Raw genomic sequence first — 14,718 nt, forward strand, 5'->3', positions numbered from 1 at the left:
TGTCTGCGAATCAGTAAAATGCATAATTAAAATTTATGGGGACATAACAGTTAATAAATGGTGCTTATATGATCATATTACATCATCTTGTATCTATCATGCTAAGGTACTTTAAATTGCTGTAGTAAGTAAATGCAAGTGGGGATAGAAATAATTATAGAATGATGGGCAAAGTACCCAGCATCCTGAGTGTGTCTACTTCTAGGGCCATAATTGAAATGTATAAGTTAAGCAAGATGTGGTAGTGCACGCAGTAATCCCAGTACTTGGAAGGTTGAGACAGGAGGACTGCAAATTTTAAGACCAGTTTTAGCAATTTAGAGAGAGGCTCCCAGCAACTTAGTAAGATACTGTTTCCAAATAAAAAATGAAATAAAACTGGGAGTGTACCTAGCTCAAAGGTAGAATGCCCCTGGGTTCAATTCCTAGTAACACACACACACACACACACACACACACACACACACACACACCACAGAATATAAATTAATGTTTTCATCTTCAAATGCATGCCATTTATATTTTCTTACTGTTTTTACTTTCATTGGGTAAGTGTTTTGATGTAAATTTCTATTGGTGCTAAATTTAAAACGGCTCCTTGATTTTCATAATTTAACAGGAAAATTTATAGTCCTTAAAACTTCCAATTTTGAAAACAAAGATGGGGAGTAGACCTTCATTTTATTTTATTTTATTAATTTTGTGGTACTGGTTAACCCAGGGGCATTCTAACATGGACCTACCTCCCCAATCTCATTTTTCTTTTATTCTTCATGTTGAAACAGGGTCTCACTAAGTTGCAGAGGGCCTCACTAAGTAGCTGAGGCTGGCTGAGATTCTCCTATCTCAGCCTCCCTAGGACTGGGATTATAAGCGTGCGCAACCATGCCTGGCCCTGGGAGTATACCTTTAAGACCTACATCTAAGTTTTAAGGTGTTCTCTGTGTCATGAATTTGGTTCCAAGATGCCTTCACCCTGCAGCACATGTGTTTATCATACACGGAGCCCAAAGCCCTATGTTTATATACAGTAGCAAGATTGCTGCTCTAAATTTCTTTTATGTCTTTTTTTTTTTTTTTTTTGGTGGTACTGGGGTTCCTGGAAGCCCTTCTACCTCCGGGCTACACTCCCAGACCTATTTTATATTTTATATTTTTGGAAACAGGGTCTCTTAAGCCAGCATGGCTGGCTTCGAACCTGCATGATCCTCCTGTCTCCTCCTCCCAGACTCTGAGATTACAAGCGTGTGCCACTACACCTGGCTCTATTGTGTCTTTTGATTTAGTTTCCAAGAAACAAAGACTCCAACAAAGGGTCTGACTATAATCGCCATCTATTGTGTGAAGGTGCTCCAGGAGATGGGAACCAAAAGTTTCAGTCATTAGCACTAAGTTACTTAATGGAGTCTTGGACTATTTTAGTTTTGGTCTGTGATCCAAAGATATTTCTTACTCAGCAGGCATTCTATCCAATCAAATGTTAAAGGTCCAGTGAGCATTTCTGGACTCAAGTTCTAGCAGGTATCAGCTGTCTTTTGGGGGAAAGGAGTTAGTTGCTGACACTCTGAACAAATGAATCATGCCCCGGTCTGTGTTCTTTTTATAATGAAATGTCATATAAACCCTCTTCCTTTTTATTGGTACTGGGGATTGAACCCAGGGGGTCCTCTGAGCTATACCCCAACCATAATTTATTATTTTTTTTTATTTAAACAGGATCTTTCTAGGTTGCTGAGAGTCTCAGTACACTGCTGAGTCTGTCCCTGAACCTGTGACCCTCCTGTTTCAGCCTCCAAAGTACTGAGATGACAGGCAGGCACCACCACTCCCAGCTTTAAACCACCTTTCTGTAGTAAGAATAGGAAAACTTCTCTTTTTCTATTAGCTTCTGATGCTCAGGGATACTTCATTTTCACATGTTAATGTAATGAATTATGGATTACATAGTACTTGGACAAAATTCTATACTTTAAGAGTGGTTGATACCTGCATGGAAATACTCAAAAGAGACTGTAACCTCAGAAACTGAAAAATAGCTAAAGGTTTGGCTGGGGGAAAAAAATCTGGCTTCTTTTCTTTCTTTTTCTTTTTCTTTTTTACAAAACTGCTTTCTCAGTGATGAAAGTGCAAAATCCTGCATCAAGTATAATACATTTTAAATGATAAATGGATCGAGCAGGTGCTTTGAATAGAAACGCTAAATAAAGCTCTCCCGTTGAAATAATGGCCTTAGCACAAAATGGCATTTATTAAAGCCATTAAAACAACCCCATTCCATTTCACAAAAGAATTAAAGACTTCATAGGAGCCTAGACACCTACTCCTTGTCTTCTTACAAAAAAATAGTAAGGAAAAGAAATGCATTTCTGAGTGGTGTTAGACCCATAACCTTGCCTTTCCACTAATTTCTACTAGGAGAACAAATAGATAGTTAATGGTTAAATACTTAGCCCTTTTCTTATTGTGAAAAGCAGAACCCCCTTTGTATCTATTTTCTTCCTCCTTCTTGACTATTGGAAAATTTCATATATTTAAATTGGTATGGACTTAAAGCAGCAACTCATTGATGAACATATGGATGTATATATCAACGTGCGTGTGTGTGTGTGTGTGTGTGCGTGTGTGTGCATGTGTGCGTGTGCAAAAGTAGGCCATCAATGGCAGGATAAAATAAGTCTTAATTTTTGTTGCCCTTTTTTGATACAAAAACATTCAACTCTCAATACTGATTTTACCGAAAATGCTTTCTTAAATAATCATGCCCTCAGTAAGGCATGGTGCTGGATGTCTGTCATTCTAGTACTTGGTAAGTTGAGACAGGAGAATCATCGGTTTGAGACCAGCCTCAGCAACTTATCAAGACCCTCAGCAATTTAGTGAGACACTGTTTTAAAATAAAAAAATAAAGGGCTGAGAGTGTAGCCCCCAGGTTCAATGTTTAATGTCAAAACACCAAAAAAAGCCATGCCTTCACTTTGTAACTGTTATATAATTACAGATTTATTGTTATCATCATCATCATCATCATCATCATCATCATCATCATCAATGGATAAACCTTCTAGTGAATCCCTTTCATATTCAAATTTGGTTAAAGACAGAAGACTTATTATGGTGCAGACCTGGAGTGAATTCTTAAATCCTCTATTCTTTTTTTTCATAATTTCATCCTGGACACAGACTTGCTTGTTTGACTCTCAGAAGTCAGTTATTGTCCATGGGACCAAATCTTATCATGATCCCAAATGGCTGCTCTGTCACCGAGCTGGCAGATCGCTTTTGCCCAATTTCTAAGTGAAGTGTTCCTGTCAGGACTCACCTCTCCTTCTCTGGGCCAAGGCCTCCCGTTCTGGGTATATTTGCTTTGATTCTGTCTCTTCTTTTGTCCTCCATCAGCGAATTTGCACAGTAAAGGTTCACTGGGGGCTGGGAAGATAAAAAATAAAACAAGTTTGCATTATCAAATCCCCCCTTAAATATAAGCGATTATTGGAGGCACGGTAGCGCTTTGCAATGAGCAGCTTTTGAAGTAACATCTTGGTTCCAAGGAGATATTTGGCCTCCTTGTAGTCGCACTTTGTCGGCTGCTGTTCTAACAGGGCTTCAGAAAAGTACTGGCAGATTATAAAAGAACATAACAAATGTCATTGAAAAAAATCATCAACTGAAGTATAATGTGAAGTCTCCTTAAAAGACGCCAACATCAACCCTTCCAGTTAAGTTAATAACATATTCGTATCAGTATCTGTGAATGTATTTTCACTATACAAATTGTTAGATTCCATTTGGCAAAGACAGACTTGGGACCTTCTTTCTAAAGTGGGAGATATTTTTTGCTAATTGTAATCCAGTTAACTTTCTTTTCTCATTAATCTTTGGCAACTTCAAAAAGACTAGAAGTTGATCTTCTATCCAACCCTTTCCACTTGTTTCCCAGTAAAATTCAGTTAGACTCCCAAGGAGAACAAGTATTATAATATTAAATAATCATACATGCTAGGTCTAAAGCTTCATGTCTATAATCCTAGTACTTGGGAGGCTGAGCCAGGGGCATAGGTTAGAGGACAGCCTCAGCAACCTAGGAAGACCTTGTTTTAAAATAAAAATTAAAAGGGGCTGAGGGTATAGCTTGGAGGTAGAATGCTCCTAGGTTCAGTCCCCCACCTTCCTCCTAAAAAATATTAAGTGAATACACATGATAAAATACAGACAAAGTATATGATTGCAAGTCATGAATCCTGGACTAATTGTGGAGGTCTCGCATGACTTTAATAAATTTCTTTCCTAGGAGAAACTGACTGTAACTAAAGAATGTTAGAATTTCTTTTGCAACAATGACATTGCAAAAGGTTAATTAAAACACACACACACACACACACACACACACACACACACACACACACACACACACACACATACAGAGAGAGCTGGTGTGCCTTTCTATCTCCCTACCTGATTTGCAAAGAAAGTTAACTTGGCCAATACATTAAAATGACTGAGTGGCTTAATTGGTTGGTTTAGTTGTTTGAATCAACCAATATTTTTTGTAAGTTATTTACAGCCTGAATATCAAAGTATGGCTGCCTGTCCTCACTATCTGAGAAAATGCTCAACTGATAAAATCCATCACATCAGTGGCTCTAATTCCTTAGCCCTCCCTGTATCCTTGCCCCCGTGCAATATTGTAGAGCTTGCACAGTAAACATAGTCAGATTCTCCATGTGAATTGCTTGGACCAATAGGATGTTGGGACCTACACAGAAGCTTGACATGGGTTTAAGTATTAGGGCTTGCTCTATTGCATGACTATGGGACCACACTCAGGCTGATCTGCTGGGACCATGATATAAAACCAGAGATGAGCTGTTCCTAACATCCCAGCCAGGCCATACCATCCCATATCCCACAACCACCCAGATGTGACTGAGCATCCAGGATTAGCAGGGTGCAGTGGTAGCAGCATTGGCCATAGGAAAACATGAAAGTCCAGGCTCTATTGATCAAGGCCACCCCACCCATGTTTGCACTGAAGACATCTTTACTGTTTCCTGTCACTGGGATTTTGCAGTTGATAAGCAGCATTATTGTTTTAATAAACAAGTCATACGTCCCCCTCCATATCTATTATTTCCTGTTCCTGTTCCTAGCTGGTGTTAACTCAACTGGATCAAGCCCAAAGTATTTTGGAATTCTAATTGTCTCCAAAAATCAGTAGTAGAAAATTAATACAGGCAAATGGGCTGGGGGTGTAGCTCAGAGGCAAAATGCCCCTTGCTTAATCCCCAGTATCTCCCAAAACAAGCAAACAAAAAATATTATTCTAGCAACTACATTTGCATACATATACACAGAGCACAAACACATGTAAAATGTCCTTTTGTTTTCAACTGCTTCATTGTGTGGGCTGATATACAATAAATTGTCCATATTCATAGTATGTAATTTGTAAATTTTGACATATATATTCTATGTATATACCCATATACCCATGTGTCCATTGCAGCTGTCCAGACAATGAACATATCTATAACTCCTAAAAGTCAGAATCTATTTGGTACACATGTAGCCTTTTTCTTTTCTTTTTTTTTTTTTTTTTTTTTTTTTTAGCCAAGAAGCATTATCCAAGGAAATGACTTTCTTTGAGAGTTTTGTAATTTCTTGAAGGTCTCAAATCTTAGCCTCTGTGAAAGTCAAGGACCTTCATAAACTGGTAGACCAATGCTAGTAAAAGTGACCCATTTATATTTATTGATATTGCCAAAGTGAACCAGCAAATGCTATTATATTGATGTAAAGATGATTACAATGGAAAAATGGACCAGGCCACAGCGTGTGCTAAATGAGTAAACAAAAATTCCCAAATGAATATTCAAATATTTCCTTTTAAAAAGATGGATGTATATCTAGAATATTATCTCTGAATTCCATGAGTTCTAATTGTTAGTTTTCTAAAAACAAATATTTCATTTAGATTAATGGGAAAAAAACATTAGCAAATTAGGAGAATTAAGAACTATATAGTTTTCTGGTACAGAATTACTAAATATTGTACTAAATTATAAATTACTAAATACTCCTACAAGAGAAAATTCTTTGATTGGGGGAAAAAATCTTGTACTCTGAGTCTTATCTTCACTCCAAATCCTCCCACCTCTTGAAGACCACTCTTCCTTCCTGGAATTTTCCTTCCAAACTTCCCCACACTCAGATCCTGTACTTGGCAAATTCCTGGGAAGCCATCTTGACTCTTTCCTGGCTCACTTTAGAGTCAGATTATTTCCTGCTTGCCTGGAACACCTAACACGTAGGTTGCTACTTCAGTTTGTGTTAAACGAGTCTATTATGGTAGAAATTAATTCTGAGTGTATAAAGTACACATAAGAGGGACTGGGTAATGTATGTGCTGGTATACACACACAGTCACACATATGTGGAGTCAGGATAATACTAACGGATATGTATGTGTGTGTGTGTGTGTGTGTGTGTGTGTGTGTGTGACATACATGTGAATACTGTGTGTACACATATTGTCAATAGCATTTTGTACTTAGCTGTAGATAATACCAGTAAGTGATGTTGTTCTCAGTAAGATCCATGGGACTTCAGCAATAGTATCATGGCATAGTGGTTTGGGCTTAGAATTCCCCCCTCCTCACCAGCCCCTCTTTCAACAAGGCAGCAATGTTGAAAGCCCCTCTTGGTTGCTATGGAGAGGTTCCCAGGGGTGTGGCCTTGGGGATTATATATGGATCTCTCCTCTTGTTGATTCTTCTGACCTCCATGATGTAAAAGCAGAGTCTGATCTCTCCCCTTGGGTGCTCCCTTTGGTGCTCCCTATTGCCATCCCTGTAGTTAAAAATAGTCTGCAGATGTTACTGGGCCTGACATAGACTGAAACTCTGAGATCTCCAGAAGAACTGTGAGCAAATAATTTTTTTTTCCTTTAAAGTGTGTGGTCGGCTGGGCGTGGTGGTGCACACTTGTAATCCCTGCACTTGGGAGGCTGAGACAGGAGAATCACGCAGGTTCAAAGCCAGCCTTAGCTGGTTTAAGAGACCCTGTTTTCAAATAAAATATAAAATAGGTCTGGGAGTGTAGCCCAACGGTAGAAGGCCCCTGGGTTCCATCCCTAGTACCACCAAAAAAAAAAAAAAAAGTGTGTGGTCACCTGTCTCGATTATAGCAGTGAGTGTGTTGATAGAGACCCATGGCTTGGGAGCTTGTTAGAAATCCAGATTAGTGGCCCCTTTCACATCATCCCTTAGACCAAGTGAATCAAAATCGGGGTTTGTTCTTAACCCTCCACCCAGGTGACTTGTGTGCAGAGCAACATTTGAGACCTGGTTTGATTATGACTGGCTCCTTCATGGAAGAAAATATGTGTCCTACATGTTAAGCAACAAACTCCTATGAATAATGAGATGATTTCAGTAGCACAGAAATATCGTAGTGTCTACAATTTTCTCATTGCAGGATTATGATGCCGATTAATTTTGTTTAGTCTCTTTTAACAGTAGTTAAAATAGAGACTAAAAGCAGAAGAGGCCTTTTGCAGAAGTGAGATGACGTTATAAGCCACAGATTGCAATGTGCTAGAAGACATTATGGTCTATCATGAGAACGGGGAGTGTTTAAAATATAATTACAACAATGCACAGTAATAAAGTTTCATGGTAATTATGAGGGAGTAATTACTGTTGGCTTGCTTATTGGAGTATTTCTTGTCTTCCAAACTTTATATTAAACACGAAATACGTAAACAAATGATGACCTAATGGTTAACAGGATTTACTGATTAAAGCAAAGAGAAAAAAAGAAAAGAAATAATAAAGATTTTGCTCAGCAAAATAAAAAAAGAACACAAATTCATTTGTATTTTCTTCTGAAAACATAAAAACGTTCAGTTTTGTAATTTACATAGAATGTCCTCTACCATGCTACTGATAAGTAAAGATTGACAGGCTCCTACTATTTCTGGGTATATTTTGTTATAAAATGCTCATTCCCGGGTGTATTCATTTCGAGTCATCCCCCCATGCCATTTTGGCATGGGGCTGTATTTCTATTTTCAGTATTTCTGTCTTTCTAATAAACTTCTTTAAATCTTAAAAAAAAAAAATAAGATGCTCATTCCCCCCTTCTCAGTTTTGCCCAGTACATGTGATACATGATAGCCTTCCTGTGTGTGTGTGTATGTGTGTATGTGTGCATGCATGTGCGCTCACATATGTCTTTCTAGATGCAAAACTAACAAGCACCACATTTAAACTACAATTCACATGGTAAAAAAAACTGCTTGAATGTTAGAACATAGAATTATTGTGGAGTTAGAAAAAACTTTGTATAAACAAGGCAAAGTGGGGCTACTGGATAATGACCTTTTATTCCTACAATCCTCTTCACTATGTGCTCATGCTTTATATATTTTAGTAAGTGAGGTGTAATAATTTAGGTAGTTTTTGGTTATAATGAAATTCCATGCTAGAAAGCTTACAGCTGCGGTGCTGAGATGGAACCCAAGGATTATTCTACCTCTGAGCTACACCCCCAGCCCCATTTTTTTATTATCCTTTATTTTAAAACAGAGTCTCACTGAGTTGCAGAGGGATTCACTAAGTAGCTGAGGCTGTCCGAGAACTGCAATCCTCCTGTCTCAGCCTCCAAAATGCTGGGATTACACGCGTGCATCACCAGCCACCATGCTCAGCAAGAACCCCCTAGATTTACACAATTCAAACTGTTTTGTCAATAAGAAAAATAAAAAGTTTAATGAACGACCAGTTATTTTTTTTTAAGATGGTGGCAAAATGATACCTAGAGCTGCAATCCTTTGACTGTTAATGTCTTCTCCAACTGCATACTTTATTTATTTATTTATTTATTTATTTATTTATTTATTTATTTTGGGGTGGTACGGGGGGTGGAACCCAGAAGCTTTCTACTTCCGGGCTATACTCCCAGACCTTTTTTATATTTTATTTGGAAACAGGGTCTCACTAAATTGCTGAGAGCCTCACTCAGTAGCTGAGGCTGGTTTCGAACCCGTGCGTTCCTCCTGTCTCAGCCTCCCAAGCGCGGGGATTACAAGCCTGCGCCACCACGCCCGGCTCAACTGCATACTTTTAATATTCAGAGGCAAAAATACTCATAGGTAAATGTGTTCAGAGGTTAAATTAAAAAAAAACATTTAAAGCAGTGCTGGTGATTGACTACATATTTTAAAGATGGGGCAAAAAGATTGAATGCTCAATAAAACATGATCACAGTGGTTCACTGGCCATGAGTTAGAATAAAAAACTAAGCAACCAACCAGATCCCTTCATATGAATTACACTTCCTCTTTAATAATCCTTTAACATAATGAACAAATAACATGGGATATACTCAAAAGTGCCAGACACATGCTCACCCCTGTCATTTAGGCCAAAATTGACAAAGAGATAAAAAACAAAAAAATGGAGATAGATAAATACCTAATATACACTTCAAATAAAATATCATTTGCATTTATATTTCTAACTTGATTCCTCAGTAATAGATTACTGCTTATATTTTACTGCATATATAATTCTGTTCTTTTTGGGAAAGAAATGCCCCACAGTGATAATCATAGCAAAGAAGAAAATGCCTTTCTAGGGACAAGGCTGACCAAATAACCTTTTTTTTGGGGGGGGGTGGTACTGAGGTTCCTGGAAACCCTTCGACCTCCGGGCTATACTCCCAGACCTATTTTTATACTTTTTTTTAATTTGGAGACAGGGTCTCTAAAGCCAGCACTGCTGGCTTCAAACCTGCATGATCCTCCTGTCTCCACCTCCCAAGTGCAGGGATTACAAGAGTGTGCCATCACGTCTGGCTCCAAATAATGAACTTAAGATCACCTCTCTGTCTTAAGAAATACAAAACCAATATTGCTTTTTAAAAAAATACAACAATTCTCTGATAATTATTTTCTTATATAAGAAGATAGTTTTGAGAGGGAAAACTAAACCCCATAAGGGGGATAAGGAAAGTTAATACTTTAATTTGATGTGACACAAAGTATTTGCTTATGGTAACATCTGATTTCTCCTTCCTTCCTTCTTTTTTTTTCCTTTTCTTTTCTTTATTTTTCTTCTTTTCTTTTCTTTTCCTTTCTTTTCTTTTCTTGCCAGTACTGGGGATTAAACCCAAGGGTATTTTATCTCTGAACTACACTTCTGGCCCTCTTTTTTTTATTCTTTATTTTTTATTTTGAAACGGAGTTTCACTAAATTGCAGAGGGCCTCACTATGTATCTGAGGATGACCATGGACCTAAGATCCTCCTGTCTTAGCCTCCCAAGTATTGGGATTACAAGATTACACCACCACAACTGACATCCTTTGATTTCTTTTGTAGTGAAAATAAGTGAAACATTGTCCTTGAATGAAGACAACAGTCGACACCAAAAAAATAGACCTTGCCATTACTTCATTTATTTATTGTTTTTGATACTGAGGATTGAACCCACAGGCATTCTACCTCCAAGCTACACTCCCAGCCCACTTTTATTTCTGATGGAAGCAAGATCTCCCTAGGTTACTGAGAGCCTCACTTGTACAGATGACTTCAAACCTGGCTTAGTGTGTGTGTGTGTATATATATATACACACACACACACACTAAGCCAGGTGTTCTGGCACACATCTGTAATCCCATTACCTGGGAGGTTGAGACAGAAGAATGACAGGTTCAAGGCCAGCCTCAGAGACTTAGCAAGACTCTTAGAATAGGGATACCTCTTTACAAAATAAAAGTAAAGTGCTGGGATGTAGCTTGGAGCTGGAATGCTTCTGGTTTCAAACCCCAGTACCATAAATAAAAACATATGTATACAATATGTATGTGTTAATATTAGTAGAGGAATATGTACAGAGCTAGGAAATTCTACCCATTTAAAAGTTTAAAATCTCCACCCCTCTATTTCTTTTTTTTTCTTTCCATTTTTTTTTCTCGTGGCACATAAAATTGAACCCAGGGGTATTTTACCTCTGAGCTATAACATTAGACCTATCATTTATTCTTTACTTTTTAAACAGGGTCTCACTAAGCTGTGGAAGGTCTCACTAAGTAGCTGAGGCTGGCCACAAACCTGCATCCTCCTGCCTCAGCCTCCCAAGTACTGGGATTACACGTGTGTCCCACTATGCCTGATTGTTCTTTTTTTTTTTTAAATCCTAAAGAGATCAATGTTACTTAGCATATCTGCTTTGTTTGTTTACCTTAATTGTATATAAAGATCTTTTAGTATGAGCATGCATAATCTTTCTAAAATGCTGTGCAGAACTGTAGCATAATTATGATGTGCCATAATTTATAAATGTTTATCAATAGGGAGTGAGTTATAACTGATTAAATTTTCATGGTAGCCTCTACCTGTATGAGGATTTTATTTCATTGAGGCCAGGAGATCAGCCCCGTCCACCTCTGTCTTGCATATACTCTTTGTGGGGTTTTTTTTTTTTTTTTTTTTTGTTTTTTTTGGTGGTACTGGGGTTTCTGGAAGCCCTTCTACCTCCGGACTACACTCCCAGACCTATTTTATATTTTTATTTGGAAACAGGGTCTCTTAAGCCAGCGAGGCTGGCTTTGAACCTATGCGATCCTCCTGTCTCCGCCTCCCAAGTGTGGAGATTACAAGCGTGCGCCACCACACCCGGCTTCGCATACACTCTTGTAATCTCACAGTGTGACTGAAGGTAGTATAGTACACACCACATTATCTTTTGACTTGATTATTACATAAATCTATTCAGATGGACAAAACAACTTCTTTTAGATCACTTCTATAATACCATTTAGAGGAATGAAAGGTACAGGGGGTTCTAAAATTTTCATGTTTAAATATAACTAGCTAACCTACAAAAAAGAAAAAAAAATATGTACAAAGAATTCCTAGCTCTTATCCTAGGTGCAGTTCTAATTTTATATAGAGTTTATGTTACCTGCTCTAAGAAAATACAAGTGGAGTGAGAGAAGAAAAATGAAGAATCTTAAAATGTAAAATAGGATTCTTTTTGGTATTGACTTATGGTCTTTCTACCAAGGGAATCAATACATACATACTTCCAAATTGGTTTCCAGATCAGGTCAAGAAAACACATCTCAATTTCCCTCTTGCCTTTTGTTTGTTTGTTTTTGGTGGTACTGGGGGTGGAATCCAGAGGCTTTCTACCTCTGGGCTATACTCCCAGACCTTTTTTTAATATTTTATTTGGAAACAGGGTCTCACTAAGTAGCTGAGGCTGGCTTCGAACTTGTGTGATCCTCCTGGTCTCAGCCTCCCAAGCGCAGGGATTACAAGCGTGCGCCACCACACCCGGCTCCCTCTTGCCTTCTAAAGCATGTATTTCTTGTGCTAAGAGTGGAAAGAACTTCCCCAATACAGAAACTGAATTAGTAGAAATAAATACCACTCAAGTTTCAAAGAGAAAGCTATAGATTCCACTGGAGATATCAGGTGAAAGGCTGGAGTTATCAACCAGGCCAGGAACCTCACCTCCAGGTGATAAAGGAATTACAGGGACAGTGACTTGGAATTGAACTTTCTTTAACTCAAGAGTCAAGGCAGTGACACTGTGGATATTTGAAGAGGGTTCTCATGTAACCCGAACCTTTTAGGAATCAATACGATATAAATTTAACCCAGGTGTTAGAAACTGAGTTTTTTAAAGAGGTGTTGAAGATTGTTCATGCTGTAAACATCTATGGATAAGTCTAAGAAAGAAAAATACATAACTTAGTGGCCCTGTGTAACAGAAAAATCTTATTGTAAAAACAAGACATATAGCCGGGCGTGGTGGAGCACGCTTGTAATCCCAGCGCTTGGGAGGCGGAGACAGGAGGATCGCGCAGGTTTGAAGCCAGCCGCACTGGCTTAGGAGACCCTGTTTCCTATATATATATATATATATATATATATATATATATACATACATATATACATATATATACACACACATACAATATATATATATGTATATATATATATATATATGTATATACACTTATATAAATGTATATACATGTATATATGTCTCCGCGCTTGGAAGGCGGAGACAGGAGGATCTCGCTAGTTTGGAGCCAGCCTCGCTGGCTTAAGAGACCCTGTTTCCAAATAAAAAAATATAAAATAGTTCTGGGAGTGTAGCCCGGAGGGAGAAGGGTTTCCAGGAACCCCAGTACCACCAAAAAAAAAAAAAAAAAAAAACCCAAAAAACAAAAATAAAACAAAACATATAAATGAATCCAACATGTAAAATCCATATTTTCTTGTTACAGGAACAAAAAGGCTAAATATTTTAGATGTAGACTATCGCAGGGAATTCTGCGTAAACTGTCCAGAAATCATTTTATCTTAGATGGGTATCAGTTCTTCTATTTGGAACAAGTCTTACAGGTAGGTACCTTATATGCATTTCAATTTTCTATAGATCTTACTAAAATGGAAATTATATATTAATTCCCACATCTCCAACTATAGAATAGTCTAAACTCTTTAACATAAAAGGCACCTAACACCATGATGTGAATATACACTTCTTCTTTTCCATTTCCATTTTAGAAATACTTAAAAATGGCCGGGCGTGGTGGCACACACTTGTAATCCCTGAGCTTGGGAGGCGGAGAAAGGAGGATCCTGCTGGTTCGGAGCCAGCCTTTCTGGCTTAAGAGACCCTGTTTCCAAATTAAAAAAAAAAAAAAAGATAGGTCTGGGAGTGTAGCCCGTATGTAGAAGGGCTTCCAGGTACCCCAGTACCACACACATACACACAAAAAATACTTAAAAATGGTTGAGACCTGTTTATACCTTCTCTAACTTGTTTACTCTGCTCCCCTCTGGACTGGCTCTCCTTTTCTGATCTAATAACTTACAAACAATCTTACCCGAACTCTTTCCTACATGCTGATGCCCAGAGAGAGAACTTATTATTAAGTTTTAAAATATTCATTTAACGCATTCATTCAAAATTCATTTCACACATGGAGCTACATATCAAGTCTTGTACTGTCCTATGAACAACAGGGCAATAAATAAAGAAGACTTAATCCTAGTCCTTAAAGAGTATTCTTTCTGATAGCAAAGTAGATATTAAATAATAAGAATACCCACAAGTCAATTCCTATTGCATCTTGTATGCATCCACCAAACACACTTGCAATTCAACATCTGTAAAACACCTCAGTTTTTGTTTGTTTGTGTCATTCCCGCTAATTCAAAAGCCTCTTGAGTGTAGGATTTCTGAATTATTCATCTTTGTATTACCTGAGTATAATGCCATTCCTGAAACACAGTAAATTATAGACACACACACACACACACACACACACACACACACACACACACATACACACACACAGATTTTTAGCAATTTCACTTATTCACCTTCAGGGCCAGAGATATCCTGGAACTGTCCTAAGTAACTTAATTCAGTTGCACAGTGTATCTGTCCATCAGGTTTTTAAAATGCCTTTATATAAACAGAGTATCTAAAACATCATACTGGGGTAAAAACTTGTGTGTTACAGACATGTACACATCACCGCTTTAACCCCTACCCAATTCCCACCCCATTCCCTCCCCGTCCCTCCCTCCCTTGCTTGGCTTAGTGGTTGAATTCGATAAATTTAAGTACATTGTGTGTTTTAGAGATTTTCCTTCTTCCCCCCTCCTTTCTCCTCCTTTAGGTCGTCTTG

The 14,718-nt window shown here is 38.0% G+C and overlaps 1 protein-coding gene across 5 annotated transcripts in view; it reads right to left on the minus strand.

The window, feature by feature from the left end:
* RBMS3 (RNA binding motif single stranded interacting protein 3) overlaps positions 1-14,718 on the minus strand; it is a gene marked incomplete at its 3' end in the record, with an annotated part of 718,132 nt that overhangs the window by 123,949 nt on the left and 579,465 nt on the right. For all 5 annotated transcript variants that reach the window (XM_080714872.1, XM_080714869.1, XM_080714871.1 and 2 more), the window contains exon 7: positions 3,320-3,426. In XM_080714872.1, the coding sequence (XP_080570998.1) occupies positions 3,320-3,426 (107 nt within the window). The remainder of the gene's footprint in view (positions 1-3,319; positions 3,427-14,718) is intronic.

The sequence above is a fragment of the Muscardinus avellanarius genome (assembly GCF_963383645.1).
Source record: "Muscardinus avellanarius genome assembly, chromosome: 18".
Classification (NCBI taxonomy): domain Eukaryota; kingdom Metazoa; phylum Chordata; class Mammalia; order Rodentia; family Gliridae; genus Muscardinus; species Muscardinus avellanarius.